Source organism: Chelonoidis abingdonii, chromosome 5, assembly GCF_003597395.2.
Source record: "Chelonoidis abingdonii isolate Lonesome George chromosome 5, CheloAbing_2.0, whole genome shotgun sequence".
NCBI lineage: Eukaryota > Metazoa > Chordata > Testudines > Testudinidae > Chelonoidis > Chelonoidis abingdonii.
The window spans coordinates 57003724-57027382 of record NC_133773.1 but is presented as its reverse complement, the minus strand read 5'-3'; the positions used below and the strand labels follow the sequence as shown (position 1 = coordinate 57027382).

Here is a 23659-nt window from a genome sequence, read left to right as displayed (position 1 = left end):
AGTTGAAAGATCTTTGAATAAGACAGGTACATTCCCAACTATCATAGTCGGAGTCCTATTCCCCAACATTTAAGGCATGTACAATAGCATATCATTAAAATAGATTCTGTGTTCAAGGGAGTAGAAAGGTGTACACCATCACGATCGCTTAAGTGCTCCATCAACTGCATATATGATGCAATTTACATAAAATGAACACTTGAGCCCTATGCTTAGAAAACATGCACGAGTCCAAAATTAAATAGAAAGATCATATACTGGGAAAATAGTTTAAAATTTAATTTTCTAGAAGTGGTTCATACAAGATCATGTGCAGATGCACAACTGTATTTTCAACGAAAGTGTCTTGTGTGTTACACTTCTTTTTACCATCTTAATCTTGGATCCTACCTTGTGCACCCACTTTACACACCAACAACAGATCTGGACCTATTATGGCATAACCAGCTATTGAAGCATCACTCTAGAATACAAGGAAACTCTGATGGCATAGATCCTGCATAACAGCTCAATCTTATGCCTCCCCGCACCAGACACAGGGAGAATGGCGGGGGAGATGGGTCCTCCCTGTACTCTGGCAATCCCCAGCTGCTCTATTTGCTCCTTGGGATAGCTAACAATTGGTGCAATGCCTGAGGACTGACCTAGTCCAGGATTGCCTCCTCTGAACCCTACACTCACGAATCGTGCTGCCTCCTCCTTGCCCATAGCCAAGGATCTAGGCTTTTATTTAATACTTATGGTTTCCTGTCAACAAGTATTGGCTGCATTCCTTGCAGCAAAGTGTCTAAAGTTACTGCTGTACTCATTTACCCTCATCTCACACTTTAATATGGTGAGTGTTATTTTTCTAACATGTTAAAGGATCTAATGCCATCTAAAGGATAAGGTATTGAACTGCAAAAATACAGTGCTATTAAAGACTGTCAGAAACACATGACCCTAAGGAAGAATATGCATCTGCAACCTGCCTGCCTGGAACTAGAGATTGTTACTGTGGCAGAGAAAAGGATGAGTACCAAAAGACTTCACGCTGGGTGTCAATGGGATGATAAGTACAGTTCTTATTAGCTAATGAGGTTGCCTCATTGGAGTGTTATCTCACTTGGACACCTGGCAACCCTAGAGCTTTATCAGCAACCTGAAATTTCTCCACCCTCATTTTAAAGGTATTAGTGAATTTTACTGCATTCCCACTTAATTCAATCAAGTCTGTGTTAGCACTAACTGCTGCCCATTTAAATACTAAAAGGAAATAACATCTACACAGACCATATAAATTATTTTAAAAAAGCATATATGCTCTAGATGTGAGAGGACAAATATGGGAACACAGTAGTCAGAACACAGACATGGGAATCAGAAGATCTGGGTACTATGTGCGGTTCTGTCACAGACTTCTTGCATCAGCACTGGCAAATTGATGAAAATCTTTCCCTCAGTTTCCCCACCTGTAAAATAAGGATAACAATTCTTAGCTGCCTCTTAAAGGTGCTCTGATCCTTAATTATAGTTTGCAGACTGCTTTGAAATCCTCAGAAGAAAGGCTCTTAAGAAGTGCCTAAATCATTTTGTCTGTATGTCTCACTAATACAATATAAGTGTATCAGCTTTTAAAATTTTCTTTGAATCTTGTTCAATTACATTACAAGGCAAACAATAAATATTCTGCAGTGGCATTAGACACAAATATGACTAGATATATTTGAATCCATTTTTGAGCCTTTCCAAGTAGAAAGTCTCCTCTAGTCATCTACAGCCTTCCTGATCATACCCAGTCTGTGGAGAAAAACAACTTTGCTCTCTTAGCTCTCTACATACATTACCACAATTGTCAAAATTTGTTAGTTCTTGAGTAATTTCCCCACTCTGTAAACTAGATCCCTGTCCACAAACTTTGGGTGTGTGGGGGAAGAAACACTCTCCCCTTGACCTCAACACTAACTACTACCAGAAATCTCACCTTCTGTTTCTTAGCACCGTACTTGAAAAACTAATCATCTTCTATTTTATGATCTTACACATAATAATATCCTAGACTGATTCGAGCTGGATTTTTTTCTGAATAGGAACCGAAATAGTTTTTATCCACATAATTAAAATCATATATTTTGCTGAAGATTACCTCCCTTTTCTCATCTTATTTTCCTTGGCCTCAATATAGCCTACACACTGTGGAGCATTCCAAACTCTTGGGCTTTCACCATTGCCTTTATAAACATCCCCCCCTCCAACTACATGTTTACTCATTATATTTGTATACATTATAAATATCTCTTGGCAGAAAACTTGTCTTCTTTTATGTTTAAAGTGCCATTAATACCTCTAGCACTATATAAATATAAGCATTTCTCTCTAGAAATGGCTCTAGAATCTGGTCATAAATAAAGTTTACAGACATAAGCATGAACTTGTCATGTCCAGTAAATGCCTAGTTAGGTTTTTTTTTTTAAATTAATACATTCCATTTCATAATGGCACTAGGACAACTTTACACAGAATTATTGCTATTTTAAAGTTGTAGTAAAAAGGTCACTGAGCTTCTGGACACGTGCATTACAATTAATCTGTAATTTTTTTAGAAATACATGGTGCGTAGCTTCTGAATTATTAATGTATATTAAAACAAAAATAGTACTTAAGCCACCTACAAGAAAGTACCACTCATATGCCCCAATCAAAACCAAAATAGTTAAGTCTAACCAAATGTTGTCTGAGTTTTAATTTATTGGGGATTTTGAAAGGTTAAATAGCCACAAATGTGCATATTTGAAATTATTTCCTATTCTTTTGTGAGAAATAATGGCTTAAAACTAGTAGTAAATAGTTATTGATTTTACTTCAGGCTTATACTACATGCTCTTTCCCTCTTTATTAGCCAATATAACATCAGCAAAGTTAAAAAACAGAGGAAGTGAGACAAACACAAACAGCAGAACTGACAAACAAAACCTTTGTCACTTTAGATTTACGACATGCACAAAAGTTCAGAACTATGCTAAGTTTGGACTGCTCTGATGCTCTACAACAGAAACTGCTCTGATGCTCTACAACAGGGGTAGGCAACCTGTGGCACGCGAGCTGATTTTCAGTGACACTCACACTACCCAGGTCTTGGCCACCAGTCCGGGCAGCTCTGCATTTTAATTTAATTTTAAATGAAGCTTCTTAAACATTTTAAAAACCTTATTTACTTTACATACAACAATAGTTTAGTTATATATTATAGACTTACAGAAAGAGACCTGTCTAAAAACGTAAGCGTATACTGGCACACAAAACCTTAAATTAGAGTGAAGTAGAATGGAAGACGGCACGACACTTTCTGAAAGTGTGACCCTGGCTGCTCTACAAGCCCCTGGAAATGGAGGGTTTTCAGGGTCCCCACGGAGTTAGTGAGATCCTGGAGAAATGGGGTTTTGGGGCCCTGTATACCATAGGGGCGGTTGCCTGGAAAGTGGAATTGGGTTGTCCCACTCCGAGGGTGTTGAGGCCCTGAAATAGGTTGTGGGCCCCTGGGGGTTAGGGCCCTGAAATGGGGGTTTGGGGCCCTGAGTTGGAGCCCTGACAATGTCTTTTTGGGGCCCCAGGGGCTTACGTGGCCCCGGAGAGATGGGGTTTTTGGGTCCTTTGGTGTTAGTGGCCCCTGGAAATGGCGGGTTTCGGTCCCTGGTTTTGGGAGGCCCTGGAAATGAGGTTTGGGCACTGGTTAGGGGCCCCTGTATATGTGGATTGGGACCCAGGGTTTGGGTGCCCTGGAAATTGGTTTGGGCCCCTTGGTTAGTTCCCTGGAAATGCGGGTTTTCTCCCTGTCTTGAGTTGTACCTGAAAATAGATTTTGGGCCCTGCGGATTAGGGGGCCATTGGAAATTGGGGTTTTGGGGGGTAAAAAACGCCTAACCCAGGTGCCCCTTAAAGTCGGGTATTTGGCATATGGCTCTCCCCAGCGTCCTTATAGGGCCCACTGGAAATTGGTGTTATTTGAAGTAAAAAGGCACCCAGTGCTTACGTGCCCCTGGTTAAATACCGCTCTCTGGGTCCCTGGTGTTAGCGGTTCCGAAATAGGTTTTGGGGGCCCCTGGAAGGAAAAAAGGTCTAGGGGCTACTGAAATTGGATCGTTTGTGGGCCCCATAACACTAGGTGCCCACTGTAAATCGGTGGTTTTGGGTGCCCCTGCATTAGGTGGCCCCTGGGGAAATTGCGGTTATGGGGCCCCAGGGGTTTAGGGCCCCTGGAAATGGGGTTTGGGGGCCCCTTCAGTTACGTGCCCCTGCGAAATTAGGTTGGGAGTCCCAGTGTTTGGCGGCAACCTGTTAATTCGTTTTGAGACCCTGGGGTTAGGAGACCCGGGAAATGGGGGTTGGGTGGCCTAGACCGTAGGGTTAGGAGTACCCTGAAAATTCGTGTTTGTGAGGTCGCCCTGGTGTTAAGGGCGCCCCTGGAAAATAGGGTTTTTGGCTGGCCCAAGGGGTTAGGGCCCCTGGATATGGGGATTTGTCGGCCCCTGGTGTTTCGGGCCCTGGTAATGGTGTATTTGGGCCCCTTGGGTTAGTGACCCTGGAAATGGGTTTTGGCGAACCCTGGTTTAGGAGCCCGCTCGCCGATGAGCCATTTTGGTTGCCCCAGAATTTAGCGACCCCTAAAATGGTGGTTGTCAGTCCCAGGGGGAACTTCTGGGGCCCTGATTAAAATGGGTTTGTTGGGCCCCTGCGGGTTAGGGGCCCCCTGGCAAATGGCCGGTCTTTTGGTCCCCTAGGTTTATCTCCCCTGGATATGTGGATTGGCGGGACCCAGGATTCTTGAAGGCCCTGCGAAATGTGTTTTGGGGCCTCTGGGGTACGGAATGGTGCTCCTGGAAATGTGGTTTTGGGGCTCCCCCCAGCATAGAGGGGCCCCTAGAAAAGATGGGGAGTTTTGGGCCCTGGTTTAGGGGCGCCCTTGAAATAGGGTTTTGGGCCCTGGGTTAGAGGTCCCCTGCGACAATTCGGGTTTGCGGCCCTTTTCTAAATACTAGGTGCCCTGACATTACGTTTTGGCCGGCGTCTGCTCTTAGAGGTCACCTGGAAAATCTCTAGGTTTTAGGGTCTCCAGGTGTAAGGGCCCCTAGATATGGGGATTTAGAGGCCCGCGTGGTACTAATGGGCCCCTGTAAATGAGGATTTAAGTGCTCCTTTGGGGTTTGGGCCCCTGAAAAGGTGGTTTTGGGACCCCAGGTTATGTGCTCCCGGAATGGATGACGTTTTTTTGTGCCCCTGGGGTGTAGGGGCCCTGAAATAGGGTTTGGGTTCGCCCTGGTGTTTGGGGCACCTAGTGACATTGGGATTTTAGGCCCCGCTAGGTTGAGTGCCCCTGAAAATGAGGGGTTTGTTGCACAGCCTTCTTGAGGATTTGGAATGCCTGGCACATAGGGATTTAAGGCCGCCAGCCGTTAGGAGGCCCTGGATAAATGGGGTGATTGTCTTGAGGCCTGGGTTATGGCGCCACCCTGAAATTGGGGTATTTTGGGCCCTTAGGCGTTAGGGACCCTGGGAAATGCGAGTTTTGGGGCCCTTAGGGTTAGGAGACCTGGAAATGGGGTTTTGTTATCGGGGTGGAGCAAGGGGGGGGGCGCCCCACTGTAGGGTTCCAGGAAGACCCTTGTGATAATGGGTGTTTGGAGGCCCCGGTCGAAGGGCATACTGTGAAGTTGCCTTTGAGGTGCCCACCAGGTTCGGGGCCCTGGATTTGGGGATGGGGGCCCCTAATGTTTGGGCCCCTGGAAATGCGGTTTTGGGACCCGCCCTTGAATCTGCGCTGTGGTAGCGTTGCCTCCTGGACGAATGTAGAGATATGGTCTCCTCCAGCATCCTAGGCTGGCCCCCTGGAAACGGGTCATTGGTTGGGCCCATGGTTTGGGGACCCCTATTAAAGGGGTCTTTGGGCCCTGGGGTTAGGGCCCGTTATTAATGGGGTTTTGGTGCGCCTAGATTTAGGCGCCCCTGCCGAAATGGTGTTTTTGGGCCCTCCTGATGTCTTCAGGAATCCTGGAAATGGAGGTTTGGGACCCGTGTGCCAGGGGTCCTCTTGATTGTGATTTGGGGACCCAGGGCTTTCGCAGCCCCTCATGGAAATGCGAAGTTTGGGGCCCCTGGGTTAGGGGCCCTGCGGAAATATTGTATTTTGGGCCACTAAACACCAGGGGACAGAAAATGGTGGGTGTTTGGGCCCTGCTCTTAGCGGCCCCTGGAATTATATGGTGGTTTTTCGCTCTCCCCAGGCAAGTTAGGGGCCGCTGGATATGGTGATTGGAGCCCCTAGTTTATGCGGCCCTTGTAAATGGATTTTTATAGGCCCCTGGGCGTTAGGTGACCCATGGAATGGGGTTTTAGTCTTCCAAAGAATGCTGGCCCCAGGGGTTACGGCCCTGAAATGGCTCCTTTTGCTCCCCTGGGGATAGGAGAGCCCTCTGAGAAATTGGCGGTTTTGGGCCTCCCAACTAACCACCAAGGTACGTCCGGAAACTGGTTTTGGGCCCCTTGGGGTATTATATGTGGATTTGGGGACCCATGGTTTTGGGGCCCGTGGAAAAAGGGGTTTTGGGCCCCATGATATGTCGGTGGGGCTAAGGGTTTGGGGACTCTGGAAAATTGGGTTTTTTCCCCTGGGTTAGCGGGCCCCTGGAAATGCGTTTGGGGGCCCAGGAGTGAGGTGTCCCTGTAAATCGGCTTTGGTGGGCCCCCCTGGGGTTTGGGCAAACCTAGAAATGGGGGTTTCGGTTCCGTTGGTGTTCAGGGCCCTGATTATTGGTCCTCCCACTAGGTCCCTGGATATGGACTTGGGCCCTGTGTTTAGGGCCCCAGAAACCTCATTTCCAGGGGCCCAAACACCAGGACCCCAAATCTCCATACCATGGACCCTAACGCCTGAGACCCAACCATTTCTACTGCTAAGTAGTAGTGCCCAAAACCCCATTTCCAGGGTCCCGGGGTTGTTAATGCCCAAACTCTCCAAATGTCCAGGGCCCCTAACCCAGTATCTCTCCAAAACCCATTTCCAGGGGCCTTCCCGCTCGGTCCCTCTCTGTAGTCCTATCATTCTATTAGCCAACCTACACCAGGGCCCCCAAACCCTAGACAGAACCGGCTACTCAATCTCCAAAAATCCTAATAAGCATCGCTCTATCACTCTTCTACCTCCGATAACCCAATATCTCTCTCTCTAATCACTCTAGGAGCTCCCAATCCAATCCTTCATATGAGCCATATACCCGCAGCGACCCAAAGCGCGTCTGCGTGACCCGTCTATCCCGTCTGTGAGGTCCCACCAACACCCACAAATTTCCAGGGCCTTAATCCCAGGCCCTTAATCAACCCGCATTTTCAGATCCATTAACTACACACAGGGCGCCCCAGGTGCCAATAATCTAGGGGGCCCTGCCGAATCACACTCTCTCAAATCCACATTCTGCATCCTATCGTGAGCTGCGAAATCCTGCCATTCCAGGTCTGCCTGGGGTATGTCTCTATAATATCAATTTCTAGGGGGCCCCTAACCCCTATTTCCTAGGAGGCCCTAAAACAGGGCCCCAGAGACACCCATCCAGGCACTCACCCATAGCACCATGGGCCCACCCCCATTTATCCAGTGTAATCTGCCATCCTCTGGCCCCACACCCCATTTCCAGGGGCCCAACCCCCAGGTCCGAAAAACCCCATTAAACAGGCCCCAAACCCTGGGACCCCAACTCCCATTCCAGTGGCCCCTAACCCCTGGGGGCACCAATACCCCATTTCAGGGGCGCTCAACCCATGGGTTCCCAATACCCCATTTCAGGCGGCCCTAACTCCAAGCCCCAAACACCCCATTTCAGGCGGCCCCTAACCCCCGGGGCCCCAAAACCCCATTTCCAGACCAAACACTTTGAAGTATGCTGGTAAGCTGCGCTATGTTGGCCTCTGAATGTAAGGCATTAAGATACTTTTTGGATCTGTGGACTGAGGTATGAACATGTGTCTCTGCCTTCTTAATCTCTGTAAAAGTTCGCTGGGACAGTCATACTTTGCAGCATTCAACAGTCCCAAAAGTTGCCATTCGAAGGATCGCCGAGCTTCATACTCCTCGAAATGCCAAGTTCTTTCGGACAAGAAATAACGACATCAACCGCGTTTGACAACATTTCTCCAGAAATCTCTTCTCTTTCAGAAAAGCTGCAATCGAGTTGGTCAATAGATGTACAGTTACTTTCCTGCGAAGGTCAACCATTCACCATACAGTCTTGATGACCTGGCTGTTTTTGCTGCTGAAGCTTTTTGACAGTGCTTCCAACAGATGTTCCACGACGTAGCGGTATGTCGCCAGTGGCAATAATTTACACAAAAACAAAAAATGGCATCTTTCTGAATGAGTACATTAACCATGAATGTCTTATTTTCTCGCCATTGCATGGTTCGATAGAAATGAGTACTTGTGAACTTCCGTCTTCCTCGTTAAATGGAATTCGTACTTTCATTCTGCTGCGTGGGACGTGCAACAATGTCACACACTTGCCTGTCCGATATTATAGATGGCCAATCTCCTGGATCATCAGTCAGTGGTTCAGATTCAGATACTTCTTTCCGCCAGCGCTGGAATATCTGTCACAGTTGTTTGGTAGAACATGCTTCACCTTCGACCTCACTTGAAGCACTTCGGATACTTCTGGATACGATTCGTCGCTGCTAGCGCTGTCGTTTCATGTGCCTGTACTGTACATTGGATTGCAGTGCAAAATATTTGACAACTTTGAATTTTCTCAAGTTCCTTCTCGGCTCTTTTGCTGCCTTTCGTTACTAGCTCCACTCTTATACTCTTAGACATACAAAGCACCTTCTGCGTTGGAAACATAAAAAACTAAACAACTAAATTAATAACATTTATCCGCCGACCGCCATTATGAACGCAAATACACTTTTGAATGGGTCAACTAAATTCGAAACTGACAACAGACAACTGATTAGCCAATAGCATTATGATGTATCATAATGACTTCACGGTTTTGTCAGTAACCGACCATGGATTGTGCAATAGCGTCAATAAATGTCACTTACCTAGTTATACCTTACATTTTTTTTGCCACTTTTAGGGGCCCCCTTACTTGCGGGGCCCCCTCCGGTCGGAGGGTACGGAGGGTGCTCGCTACACCTCTGTCTTTAAGGAATTATCTGTTTTCTTTTTAGTTTTCAGGGAGCTGAATGTATCACTTTTCTAAACTTCAAATACTAAAACTCAAGACATGGTTTCTGATCCGTCCCTTTATTAATATTCTGAACATGGACACATTATTTTTTACCAGATGCTTCTGATTTTGATAAGATGAGAAAAGTAAATGTGCCTTTGACAATTCAAATACAAGAAAATTATTTTCCCCAAATTAGGGACTGATCATGAAATGGGATCAGACCCTGCTATTCTATTCAGATTCTTAGACTACACCCCTCACTGTGGTATCAGACTGAATAAAATGCTGTGACTAGCATGTCACAGGTAGTTCTTTTCCTCTCTTTTTTCCTGTCTACTTGGAACAGAAGGTGATGATGTTTGTCTTGGTTCTTAGCTCTAATAGGAGTTCATTGTACGTCTTGGCCCTTGTAGTACAGTTTTATTGTGCCCAAGGAACAGAGTTGTTGACTGCAGTGTTTGTCCCAGAGCTTTAAGTAATCCTTTAAATATTGCCCAGATCATTAAGCTCCTTAAAAATAAGAACTGAGACCTTGAATTTAATTTTGATATTCTATAGGGAGCCAATGTAGTGAGATGAGAATAGGTCAGCAGTGCCTGCAGTAGCCCATGCTGTTGAGGAGGTAAACTCCTGCAGGTTATACAATTAGTAGTTTTCTGAAGGCTGACGGTTTCATATCCAGGTAGGATGCTTTGCTGTTGTCCATCTGGGAAGTAACTAAGGTATGCAAAACTGAGAGTACATAGGTTATTTTTAACTTGGATGGGATACTGACTCCGCAGACGGTAGAATTATTCTTAGATCCTCCGTATTATTATCCAGTAATATGTGGTTTTCATCAATGTAAGCAACAAATCCAGTCCCTTTATCAAGGACCTGCCTTCCTCTCTGACAGAATTACAGAAGATGTCAGTGAACACAAAGGCCCATAGAATAAATTCTCTACACTGATTGCTTTGCTCATCTCTCATGTTTTAAGCCTGATCCAACACCCTCTGAAGGTAATGGGAATCTTCCCATTGCATTCAATAGGTGTCAGTGAACCATTCGTTCTACTTTAGAGGGTTTTGAAAAGGATTTAATCTTTTCCATCAATTTTGTTTACAGTTAATAGTCAATTAAGAATGGTTTGAGTATGTGTGTGTGTGTGTGTCAAGGCTGATTCCCCATTCTGGCACTTTGAGTGCAGAAGGTGGGGGCCCACAAGGATTTTAAAAATTAATACTGGCCACTCCAGGTTTGTATTAAAATCCCAAGGTTACAGCTTTTCTCTGACATTGGCTTGGTAAACTCTGCCACCACCCAAATTCAAAACCTCTTTTGGAACCCAAGAAGACGCACTTGGGAATTCCTTCTTATGGAGTACCCTCAAGTCCCCCACCCCCGGGGAAAAGCTGAGAAAGAAAACAAAGGAAATTAGCTGTTGCTACCAGCTAAGTAAACAACATATGCACAAACCTCTTAGGACACCAAAAATCCAATCCTGTTCTTAAAAAAAGTATTTTTTTATTAAAACCAAAAAAGAAAGAAAATACTTTTGGAACTTAGGCTTTTGTTAGATTTTAAAAGAGCAGTTCCAAAAATTAAGCACCCAAAGTAGCTTTCTTGAGAGTTCAGCTTAAAGATTACAAGCAAACAAAAGCATCTTAGCCATAACAAATAAACAGAAATAACCCTAATCGAGTCTTTCTAAACGTTTCTGATCTACTTACATATTTGGGAATTTCAAATAAGTAGTTCTAGGTATGATCTAATGATTTATGATCATACCTGGCTTAAAGCAGAAATTCTCATAGCATAACTGCTCCCTGTTCCCCTCTTTCTCAGACAGAGAGAGAGAGAAAAAAAAAAAGACAGAAAGGGGAACTTTTTTTCCCCATTTTAAAAAGTTCTAGCCTTCCCATTGGCTCTTTTGGTCAGCTGCCCACTCCCTTTCCTTTACCTGGGGGACTTTGTTAACCCTTTACAGGTAAAGCAAGCAGACAACAGCCACCGAGAGGGACTTCATAGCTAGCTGACTGGATGTCCATAAAAGGGAGTTACCCCACTCCTGCTTCATTTATCATAGTGTGGGTGTACACCAGTTCAAAGTATTGTATGGGAAGAAAAATACTGCTTTTTTTCAGTAGAGGATCTCTATGTCATCCTGAGTTCACCCAGAGCAACATTTTTTTGGACATTAAAACCAATGTTCTAGACATTAAAACCAATGAACAGATCCCTGATTCATCAGCATGTATTCTTCTGTTGAGGGTCAGTATTCAAAAGGAAGAATTACACCCAAAATTTAAAATGAACTCTTCAGATTTGGGAGAAAGATTCTGGGAAAACCCTTGCTTGCTATTTGTTGCATTCTCAGCCTGCTAGAAACATATGACTAGACAGTGATACCCTTACTCAAATTGAGAAATACCCTATTCTAAAGCATGATGGTTGATAATCCTATTAACATTTTTCTAGGTAGTTTAAATGCTTATATTGGTTTCCACTGCTTTCTTGATTCCTACTAAACTCTTTGGCTCATTAACATTTTGTGGTAGTGAATTCACAGGTTAAAGACACTTTTAAAAAAACAATCAAGCTTTTATCAGTTTTAATTTGTTGCTTTTTAAATTAATCGAATGGCCCTTTGTTCTTGTGTTACGAGACAATAAGTGTGTCCAGTTGACCTTCTCAACACCATTCATTATTTTATATATCTACTACTTATTTGTCTCCTCTCACCTAAACAGACTGAGTCTTTTAGATACTCATTGCCTTTCTCTGGATCTTTCCTATTATTTTTTGTCATATAACAAAAATAAAGATTCACAAAGAATCACCTCAAGAAGAAAAAGTATTATCACACTAAAGCTATTCTCTTGATCTCCTGTCTAGAACTTCCCCTAGTTCCATTTCTCCCTGTCTTCCCACTACAGATTTAAAGAAACTGTACATATATTCTCACATTCTTACTGAGAAAGGGCAACCAAAATTAGATGGAGTGCTCAGGATAAGAAGATACCATCTATTTGTGTAATTACACTTAAAATGAGAAAAGAAAGTTAAGGTTGCCAAGTCAGGTACACAAAAGTAAGAAATGCCAGATTTAAGGCTCCCTCATTGTTACATTAATTACATAATTGCATACTATCCTCTATCTCCTCATACAATCTCAGTCTGCCACAAGCATCCTTGCCCCAGTCTGTCTCAATCTTCCTATATCTTCCACTCCTCCTAAATCTCAGTCCAAGGCTGCTTGCCCAGCCAGTCACAATCTTCCTCACCTCATAGTGATGGCCATAGCGATACCCAGGTCTTTTTCTTGTATGAATATTTTTTTAGCATATATCAATATGTGTAAATGGTTCAAATTATTCTTTCCAATACACGTTACTTGCACGTCTACATTGAATTTCATGTGCAGTTGCTTTGTCACCAAAACAAACAAAACCAAAAAGTTGGTACCTAATGACACTTGTAGATTTGTTCACTCTGTTGTAGGTCATATCCCCTTCCCCACAACCTTTTGTCTTCAGCAGGGACTCTCTCTTCCTGTATGTTTGTACCAAGCCTAGACAAAGGGGCCTCGATTTCAGCTGGAGTCCTTAGGTACTGCTGTAACACAAATAAGTAATAATAAATAGCTTTGTTCCATCCCTCTGGAAAGATTCACACTCTTCTCTAGCCTTGATAAACCTAAATGTTTTCTTGCTGCTTTTCACTAATGCCTTGTCTACACAGGAAAGTCATACCATGTAAGCTAAGGTGTGAATTGAAATCAATAGAGTTAGGCTTGGAAGGATTAGATTTTTGTTGGTAGACATGAATTCCACTGTATCTATCTATATAAACAAAAATATATTTCTATAAATAATCATTTAAATGCACAAATAAGCAACATAAGAGAACTGCTGCTTGAGAACTTACTGGTTTGATTTAAGGCTATTTACTTAGTATGTTTTGACATGTGACGTTGACAATTTGTGTTTTAATAGTTACAAAGCTTTTATTTCTTGAATCTCAACATCTACTGTCATTAAGTGATTATTGTCTGATCACTCATAATGTCCCAGGGAAGGGAAGTCAGACAATTAAAAAAAATAATAGTCTAAAAAATGCTTAAAATAAACATTATTAGCCGTTAAAGTTATAAAAAATAAAAATCAAATTCTGCCAAGCCTAAATACAGCAACAACAGAATAAAAACCCAGGCAGACACCCAGTCGTTGGTGGAAGAGACTTTTTCCCATTCTAGCTTATGTTGTTTCAGAAGGGATATAAACTAAACTAAACAAAGCAGAAACAACAAAAAAGCTACTTTTGGTGCAGAAGAAGAACGCGCACCCAGGGGATTATACTGGTCTAACTATGGCCTGGTCTACACTATGCGTTTAAACCAAATTTAGCAGCGTTAAACCAATTTAACCCTGCACCCGTCCACACGACGAGGCCCTTTATATCGATATAAAGGGCTCTTTAAACCAGTTTCTGTACTCCTCCCTGACGAGAGGAGTAGCGCTAAAATCGGTAGTGCCATGTCGGATTAGGGTTAGTGTGGCCACAAATCGACGGTATTGGCCTCCGGGCGGTATCCCACAGTGCACCATTGTGACCGCTCTGGAAAGCAATCTGAACTCGGATACACTGGCCAGGTAGACAGGAAAAGCCTCATGAACTTTTGAATTTCATTCCCTGTTTGCCCAGCATGAAGCTCTGATCAGCACGGGTGGCGATGCCGCCCCAAATCCAAAAAGAGCTCCAGCATGGACCGTACGGGAGATACTGGATCTGATTGCTGGTATGCGGAAGACAAATTGTTCTATCAGAGGCTCTTACAGAGCGAAATGCCAAAGCATTTGAAAAAAATCTCCAGGCTATGATACAAAGTCCACATCACAGTGCTGTGTGACAAGCGTAACGGAAAGCCAAAGATGAATCGATGCTCATGGAGGGAGAGGGGGCTGAGGATTCCAGCTATCCCACAGTCCCTGCAGTCTCCGAAAAGCATTTGCATTCTTGGCTGAGCTCCCAATACCTTAGGTCAAACACATTGTCCGGGGGTTCAGGGTATATCTCGTCAATTTACCCCCATATCTCCCGTGAAAGAAAGGGAAAAAATCGTATCTTGACTTTTTCAATGTCACCGTATGTCTACTGCATGCTGCTGGTAGACGCGGTGCTGCGGCACTGAAACAGCATTCTCTCCCTCCCTTCCTGGTGGCAGACGGTACAGTGCAGAATGACTGGTAGCCGTCCTCATCATCATCCTGTGAGTGCTCCTGGCTGGCCTCAGGTGAGGTTGGCCAGGGTGCCTGGGTAAAAATAGAAATGACTCCGGTCATTCCCAGCAGATGGTACAGAACGGCTGGTAACCATCTTCATCATAGCAACTGGGGCTGAGCTCCATCAGCCCCCCCCTTTCATGTCTAAAGAAAATTCTGTACTGCCTGACTATCATAGCAGCGGGATGCGGGCTCCTTTCCTCCCCACCATTTAATGTTCCTGCTGGACATTTTATCTCACTAAAAGTCAGTGTTTTCTTATTCCTGCATTCTTACTACTTCATCACACAAATAGGGGACCCTGCAACGGTAGCTCAGGAGGGTGGGAGAGGGAGCAACGGGTGGGGTTGTTGCAGGGCACCCTCTTGTCATAAACAGAAGTAGGAGTTAATAGAACAGAAGTACTTTAATCCCTTTGACTGTAAAGTTAACAAGTTCAGTGAGCCTGGCTGTCACCTGACCAGAGGACCACTCAGGGACAGGATACTTTCAAATCTGAGGAGGGAAGTTTCTGTGTGTGCTGTTAGAATGGTTGTTGTTCACTCTGGGGATTCAGAGGACCAGATGTGCAACCAGGTTTCTCTCCAATCTCTCCGATACAGGCTCTTATAAGTTTAAAATAGTGAGTACTAGGTAGAAAGGCGAGTTAGGCTTATGTTTGTTTTCTTTATTTGCAAATGTGTATTGGCTGGGAGGAGTTCAAATGTGTATTTGGCTGGAAGAGTGTCAAATTTGTATTTTGCTGAAAGGATTTTAATTGTACTGTATACTTAGGCTGGAGGTATTCCCAGTGTCTATAGCTGAAAGACCTGTACCTAATCCATCTTAAATTTACGAAGATAATTTTTACTGTGTTCTTTCTTTAATTAAAAGTTCTTCTGTTTAAGAACCTGATTGTTTTTTATTCTGGTGAGACCCAGGGATGGGATGGATTCACCAGGGAATTGGTGGGGAGAAAGGAGGGAAGGGGGAGAGAGAGGCTAATTTCTCTCTGTTTAGGATTACTTCTCTCTCAGGGAGGTCGGGAGGGGGAGAGAGAAGGAGGGGAGGGTGCATTTTCCTCTCTGTTTAAGATTCAAGGAGTTTGAATCACAGTGATCTTCCAGGGTAACCAGGAGGGGAAACCTGGAGAGGCAATGGTGGGGAAAGGGTTTACTTTCCGTGTTAAGATCCAGAGGGTCTGGGTCTTGGGTTCCCCGGGCAAGTTTTTTTTGGGGGGGAACCAGAGTTACCAGGCACTGTAATTCCTGGTGGTGCAGCGCTACAGTTCTAAGCTGGTAATTAAGCTTAGAGGAATTCATGCTGGTACCCCATCTTTTGGACACTAAGTTCAGAGGGGAATTATACCATGACACCCTTAGAATGTCATGCAGCTCATCATTTCTGCAGGATCTGACATGGAGCGGCTGTGCTCTCTAGTACTCTGGTTCTCTAGTACACTTGCCCCATATTCTAGGCAGGACTGAGTCTATTTTTAGATAAAACATAAAGGAGGGAATGACCTGGGGAGCCATTCTCATTTTTGTCTTTGTGACCCCCGGCCGACCTCAGCGAAGGCCAGCCAGGAGCACCCATGACAGCAGCAGACGGTACAGAACGACTGATAACTGTCATCTCATCGCCAATTTACAATGGCATGGCAGACAGTACACAATGACTGACAACCGTCTCTGCTACCTTGCAAAGGCAAATGAATGCTGCTAGGTAGCGCTGCAGTACCACCTCTGTCAGCAGCAACCAGTACACAGTGGCGGTACTGCAGTGACAAAAGGCAAAACAGGCTCCATGGTTGCCATGCTATGGTGTCTGCCAGGGCAGTATAGGGAAAAAGGGTGCGAAATGATTGTCTGCCATTGCTTTCACGGAGGAAGGAATGAATGACAACATTTACCCAGAATCACCCGCAACACTGTTTTTGCACCATCATGCATTGGGATCTCAACCCAGAATTCCAATGAGCGGGGGAGACTGGGAACTATGGGATAGCTACCCATAGTGCAACGCTCCAGAAATCGATGCTAGCCTCCGTACATGGACACACACCACCTAATTTTTGTGCTTTGTGTGGCTGCGTGCACTTGACTTTATACAATCTGTTTTACAAAACTGGTTTATGTAAAATCAGAATAATCCTGTAGTGTACACCTACCCTATAACACTTTTGCTAGTAATATGTGCTTTGTAAACAGCTCCCTCCCCACATACCAGGCTAATCCTCCAGGGAGCGCTCTGGCTCCCCCCCCACCCGGCACTCCGGATTAACTAGAGCACTCAGCGATACCCTGGGGGGAGCTAAGCAGTCTGCGGATTGTACTATTAGCTGCTTCCGCGGGGGGTTCGTGTGAAACACCCGCTTCCCTACGCTCAGAGGGGAACAACTCCACTTGCCACCTCGCCCCGCAGAGACATGGTGCAGGCTACAAGCACCAGCACACGTGTAGCCGGTGGAACAAACCAACAGCAGGCGACGGGGGTGCCCGCAGCATCATAGGAAGGCGACGCGGGAGATTGAAGTGGCTGCGCCGTCGCTAGCCAGGGGCCCTCGCGAGGGGAGGAGGAAGGGAGAGTCCGAGCCTGCTGCGCCCGCCTCTCCCTCGGTAAGTGCCAGTCACTGCGCAGGGGCAATTCAGGGGGCTGGAGCCAGCGCATCGCCCCGCAGCTGGGGCCGCTCCCCCCTCCGCCCGCAGGCGGGTCCTGCTGCTGCTGAGTGAGGCCAGGGCCCCGCAGTGCCACACACGGCAGCAGCCGCCCGGCCCGGTGGCCCGGCCGGCGCGTCTCCGGCGCTCCGTGTGTGCCCCAAGCCTAACACACCCGGCCCTCGCCACAGCGTGCAGCCGCGCTAGTTGCACCGCTTCAACCTCTGCGATCGCTGCAGGCAGAGCCGGGTGCCGCTCTTGGGCGGCCCAGGCCCGGCAGGGACCCGGTGGCCTCTCTGACCAATAAAGCGGAGTGTAGTCGCGTGTCTTTCTTGGGGTGTCACAGTGTTTCAGCCGGTGTTGTGTTCCCCGCGCCGCTGTGTCTGCATTGTACGTCTGTGAGAACTTGAGGACTCCAGCGTTACGTTAATGCTGTTCGGAGGCCTCCCATTGTAGGGAGACCGGGCTGCTGCTTGCGTGGTCCCCCAGCAGACAGGGTTTATTGGTCTTAGGGCCTAGTTCGATGGATTAAATTAAAAGACAAAATGAGCAAGTGAAACTGAAACTTGGGTGGTCTGGCTGTTGTGGGTCACTACGTCTGCTTATTCCTACTGAAGTAGTATACCTTGCCAGGCTTGTGACTCCAGAGCTGATCCCGTTTCTTGGAACCCCCCCCGCCCCCGTGTTCTCAAATGTTTTTATTGGTCTCTGTACCACTAATATGATGATATGCTGGCTGGGATTTGCCTTTCGTTAAGGCAAAGCTTGAATGCGAGTGAAAACATTTGAGGGGAATGGGGAAAAAAAAAAAAAAGGTAGAAAGGTAATACACTTGTCTTGAATGCAAAATAAAATTGGAGGCACTCCCCAGGAACTTTATGGGTTGTTATTGTAATTTGCTAGGCCTCAAGCCAGTTGAAATGTAAGAGTACAATATAGCAAAAAATGCAACATACCCTTGTAGTAGAGAGACGATTTTTGCACTGTTTGGAATATCACTAATTGTTGACACTGCAGGTTAACTGGTATAATACTTACTTTTCAATTATGCTACCGTATACTCGTTATAGAACTGAAAAGAAAATTGACCTTTCCAGTTGTCTTGCTTCTGATTTTTTTTTTTTTTAAATAAACTTAAGAAATGCCATATGAAATTTAAGCCATTTAATTGTAAGGGACTTTAGCTGAGGAACTGTACCCAACTTTTATGACAACGCCAGAGACGCATATTGCATTTTTGATTGAACTGATAATCATGTCCATGGAAGTCCCAGCAGCGTTTTGCTGTAAACAAACAAGGCAAGAAAAAAATCTCTGTGCTACAAGATACATGCCTGCCCTCTTCTTTTCCTCGAGCTATAGACAGCACTAATGTGGGAGGCGTAACAAAAAGAATCGAAACCTCAAGTGCACTAGTCAGATTTTTAGACCAGATACTGAAACTAGAATCCTAAACTGTTAAGTATTTAGAAAGAGGGCCGTAGGTGTTTGATATGAAAATCTAGTTCGCTTACTCTTGTAAACGTTTTGCATCGCAAAGGGGGATTGTATGCTGTCTCTGCACGTCATGGCAGGGCTGCTGTGCTGATACTAAGTACGTCCCTTCTCTCTCCCTTCCTACAGGAGCCCTTCTGGCTCGGAGGGTTTCCTCTCCTCAACCCGTGTGCTTCTACTTCCTGCTTCTCTAGAACTACAACTCCCAGTAACATCTCTGGCAGAGGTTTGAAAGTGAAAACAAACTGTAGGTTACCATTTCTTGGCAGAGGTAGTAGCAGCAGCAGCACATGTCCTTTCTCTTTTGTTTTCCGCCTTGCAGTTTGGGTGTGTACAAGAGGAGCCAGCAGTAATCATCGCCCGGAAGAAGGGGTCAGATCTGGACCCCTCGAGTTACTTTCCAGGAGCAGTTGTCGGGCCCTCTAGGAGGCCAGAAAGCGAATCTCTTTAAGGAGCTAACAATCCAGATTATGCAGTAAAAATCTGCTTGTGAGTCCCACATGCAGTTTGACAACGTAAGGCCAGCTGCTGTTCCTGCTGCTCCTGCCCCGATTGCTGCGGAGGGAAGCGCTCTTCATTTCCACCGGCTGCAGCGGTTTCCTTTACCTACCTGTGGGGCAGTCTTGCCATGTGGGGCTAAGATTCTCCGCAGTATTAAGCAGTAAATATGGAGGCTGCTTGCAAGCCAGATGGCGGGGATCAGAGTCATCCCAGCAGCGGTGTGGAGGCTCCTGGGGACTCTGCTATGGACAGTTACTTGCGATCTCAGGGTTTATATAGAAAGCGGGTTGCTAAAGATGGATCCTGTCTTTTCAGGGCTGTGGCCGAGCAGGTAAGTAGTTCTTTAATTTAAGTAATTAAGAAGCACTTTAACGATGGCGATATCTGGAGGAAATGGATCGCATTAGTGGTGTTAATGATGAGGGTGAAAACGGGTGAGTGGGGATTAAAGGAACACTAGTTTTGGGATGGGAAAGCACCACATCTCAGAGAGGGAGGAATTCGATATATTGATATGTGTGCACAAGCCTCCTATTCCACCTAAGGAATTTAGGTTGAAGTTTTGAAACACCCCCTTCCATCCCAGGAGTTCATTTTTAGTGTAAAATTAGTGCAAATTGGGATTAGCCACCTGGTGTAAAAACGATCCAGGAAAGCACTTTAAAGACCTTCCCTGCTTTAGACTGTGTGAATGAGTTTGCTGAAGTTTTGGAGTAAGATGATCTTATTGTCATGTCACGCGTCCCCCTCACTTCAGTGAAACAGCATTTTGAAAAAAGTGTGTTAAATACAAATAGCAGTGAGAGGACTAGTGCTTCAGATTCTGACCCAGGTTTCCTGCTCATTTTGAGTGTTGATACATTACTCACATAATTTTTCTTCCACTAAACTAAAATATGGCCTCTAATTCTTTGTTTAAAGTTATTCTGTTAGTGGAAGTTTTCTTTTAAGATGATGATACAGGAAAAGGGGGAAACAAAGTCTGATGGACAGCTACTATGCTGTCAGTTCTGTCAATAAATATTCATTTCATATTAAATATTTTCTAAATTTATTGTAAATTTTTACATCATTTAACTTTCAATAAGTAGCCAATTTAATTTTGTACAGTTGTCAGTTCTGAAATATTCATCCAAATTTATTCCTTCCAAGCTTACATTTAACCTATATTCATTACATCATCCAATCATTAACTTCCATCAAGAGTCTTAACAAACCACAGCTTCTTTCTTCCTCTCCCCCCCACCCCCCTTCTGTAGGTGTTGTATTCACAGTCTCGGCATATTGATGTTAGGAATGCCTGTATAAATTATATTCGGAAAAACAGAGAAAAATTTGAAGCGGTAAGTAAATGCTGTGTTTCTTCCTAAGTATTTTCTTTCTCTTTATTTTCCTAGCTCTGCCATGCTGTTTTGTAGCAAAGTTTCTAATAACTAGATTCTACCTAGGTAGGAGTTTAAAGCAAGTGACCCTAAAAAGGAATAGCTGCTGCTTGTTAACTATGTTGGATGGAAAGCACAGTCCACACCAATTACTAAGATTAACTAGTAAGAAAATTTTAGGGCACTATACCACCACCTTAATGAAGCTTAAAGCATAAATAAAACAGAGCAGGATAGAGTAATGATCAGTTATCCAGTATTGGGGTGCCAGCAGGCTTTCTGTCATCATCAGGTTGGATCTAGTGAATGTTCTGCATTTACCCTCCTCCCACCCCCTTTGTTATATACACATCCTTTATATTTTATAACATCATTCAGGCACAAATTATTAAAGCTACTATATCTTTGAATATTCTATTGTAAGTATATTGTCATACATATATGTTAACTCACCCCAAATCCTTCTAATACATGATTACTTATTCTGCTAGAACGCTAATTGGCATCTTCTTAAATATCTGTTTTTTTAACCTGTGCTACCCTCCTCCTTACTTAATTCAACCATCTTTTCAATGCTTTAATGTGCTCCATTATTTCTTAAAACAGCTGTATTATTCTTATGTATCTGTTTCTTGTGGCCTTCGAGTTGCTATTTGGCTATTTTTCTCCAGTCAGTATCCATCCTCCCTAGTCTGTCTTACTAGGGAGATTCACACCTGGCTAGTAAATCACACAGTTGTCTGGGTTGCTTTGCCTCCTTCTCTACACAGACCAAGAATCTATGGAAGATAAGACACAAACCATCTTTATGAATTTTTTTTTGCAACCTTTGAAGTTTTTTTTTTTTTTTTTTTAGCAGATTTGAGAGCTGTGCCAACAAAACATATACAGAAAGCAGAAAAAATTGCTTTTACATTTTCCTGTAACGTGTGTATATATAAATCTGCTTTCCTAACACCATTCATTATACATTTCTTTACAACTAATAACTAGACTCCATTAGCTTATTGGAAGATCTACATTTCTTGGAATGTGCCCCTCCATCCTTTTAAAAAATGTGTATTAAGCATACTAAAATAAAAAGCTATTGAGCTGTAGGTTTCCTCTGGTATTGCTCCAGACTATTAATAGATTGCTGAAGAGTGTTACCACTTACTTTATAGCAGTCCTAATATAATTATGTGAGTAAATTCTCACATTTTGATGAGTACAGTGAAACCCCGCTATAACGCGATAATTGGGGTCCAAAAAATTTGATTGTGACAAATGTGGGGTTGCTTTATAGCGGGGTTACAAAAATTTACCATTTCAAGCTGGTCAGTTTGTTTTGTGTTTAAACAAAATCCCCCCCCCCAAAAAACAGCACTTATCCCAGCGTGTTTTAAACACAAAAGTAGTAATTTAATTACATGTACATGAAAGAAGCATGTAAATTCGACTATACTAATCATTGCGCAGAGTGCAAAGTCAATCTGATTGCATAACTCCATAATTTTAAATTTCATCACTTCTTAAAAAGGCTATCTAGTGTGACCTGCATGTTTGCGATGGACTGTTGGCTTTGAGCAAAGTCAAGAATGCTGCTGAGTTGGAGGATTTTGGAGCTGTTCATGTCTTGAGTTTCCAGCCACCTCAAACTGGCTTCTAGGTGCTTTACTGCCTCAGACACTCTTGGTGGGAGAGTTGAGGTGCCACTGCCATCGTCATTAGCGCCACTGGTTTCAAGTTCTGGTGATGCAGCTTCATTCTTCCCGCTGACATTTGCAACAATTTCGTCATTTGAGATGTGTTCATATATGGGGCAAATATCATCTGCCGAAAACCAGTTGAGGCTATCACGATGACTGTGCTCATATTCTCTGAGTGCTGCTTCGGCTAAATGTACGACGTCTTCAGTGACTCTTGTAAATTCAGGCTTGTCATCGTTACCGTCGTCATGTGTAGATGACGGAAAAGCTGGACCAAGACCCTTTATCCGGCATTGTTCAATGTAACGTGCAGAGATAGCATCCCAGGCTTTCCCACCGAGGTGAGAGACTTCTTTCAAGTTGAGTGATGCCAGTGATGTGTCGATGGAGAAGTTGTTATCAAGCTGATGGTAGCAGATCATTTTGCAACAATAGTTTTGCTTCAATACCGATATGATGCCTTGGTCCAGTGGCTGGATTTCTGACATAGGGTTCTTTGAGAGATAAGAGACTTTAATCTTGCTGTCACTACTGACAAGTTTTTCCGCTGGGTGGTGGACAGGGCAATCCAGCAGGAGGAGAGCTTTTTCCTCCTGCTTGAGTTTTCACAAATGAGCCTAAACGGCTGGTACAAAAGTTTTAAGGAACCATTCTTTAAATATGCAGCTATTCATCCATACATTCTTGCAGTTGATGTATTCAAAGGGAAGGGTCTTCATATTAACATGATGAAAACATCTGGGAGACCTTGCTTTTTCGATCATCAGAGGTCTGACTTTGTGGCTGCCAGACTTGTTGAAGCAAAACAGAAGAGTGACTCGGTCCTTCCTCTGCTTAAAGCCTTCTCATTTGTGACTATCAGTCCTGGTTGCGAGGGTGCGATCGGATATCATTTTAAAGCATAAACCAGGCTCGTCGCAGTTGTAAACTTGATTCCAGCTGTATAGCATCCTTCCTCCAGCAACTTTTTAAGTTCAATTGGGTGGGAATTGGCAGCCTCTTTATCAGCTGAGCGGATTTCCTGAGACAGAAGAACTTGGCTTATAGTGTGCCTTTTCTTGAATCTGTCCAGCCAGTCGTTACTTGCCTTAAATTTGGATTCATTTCCATTGATAAGGCAATCAAATTTCTCTGCTTGAGTTTTCAGAATAGGGCCAGAAATGGGAACTCTTTCTGAGCGAGCCTGGACAAACCATTGTACAAGGCTGAATCTAGGCTTTCGTCATTAGCAAAGTTGACCTTTTTATGCTGTAAACCAGTTTCTGCTTCAAGAATGCAGGGTAGGCTACAGAGCTTTTCTTCTTTTTGTCCACCCTTGCAGAGAGGACTTGCTAATTCTTAGATCTCTAGCAAGCTGAGTTTGGTGTTTGCCCTTCTTTAGTTGATCCAGGGCGTACAATTTCTCTTGAGCAGAAAATGACTTGCGTTTGCAAACTGGCATATCTATAATAGTAAAATATTTTTAAAAATATAGGAAATTAATAACAAGTTCATAGG

The 23659-nt window shown here is 44.2% G+C and overlaps 1 protein-coding gene and 1 long non-coding RNA gene across 9 annotated transcripts in view; one reads left to right on the top strand and one right to left on the bottom strand.

Annotated features, from left to right (window-relative positions):
- Positions 1-1280: 1280 nt before the first annotated feature.
- LOC116816020 (uncharacterized) lies at positions 1281-12733 on the bottom strand. Its single transcript, XR_004371622.2, has 2 exons — positions 12645-12733; positions 1281-1451 (listed from the first exon to the last, which is right to left on the bottom strand). It is a non-coding gene; the product is annotated as an uncharacterized LOC116816020 (long non-coding RNA).
- Positions 12690-23659, top strand: part of OTUD4 (OTU deubiquitinase 4) — a 78411-nt gene continuing 67441 nt past the window's right edge. For 4 of the 8 annotated variants that reach the window (XR_012655957.1, XR_004371621.2, XM_075066293.1 and 1 more), the window contains exons 1-3: positions 16787-17058; positions 18914-19423; positions 20352-20435. Coding sequence is in view for 5 of the 8 variants with exons in the window: in XM_032764911.1 (XP_032620802.1) it covers positions 19259-19423; positions 20352-20435 (249 nt within the window). In the remaining 3 variants the exon portion in view is untranslated. The other 4 variants (XM_032764903.2, XM_032764904.2, XM_032764907.2 and 1 more) reach the window with 4 other exon arrangements.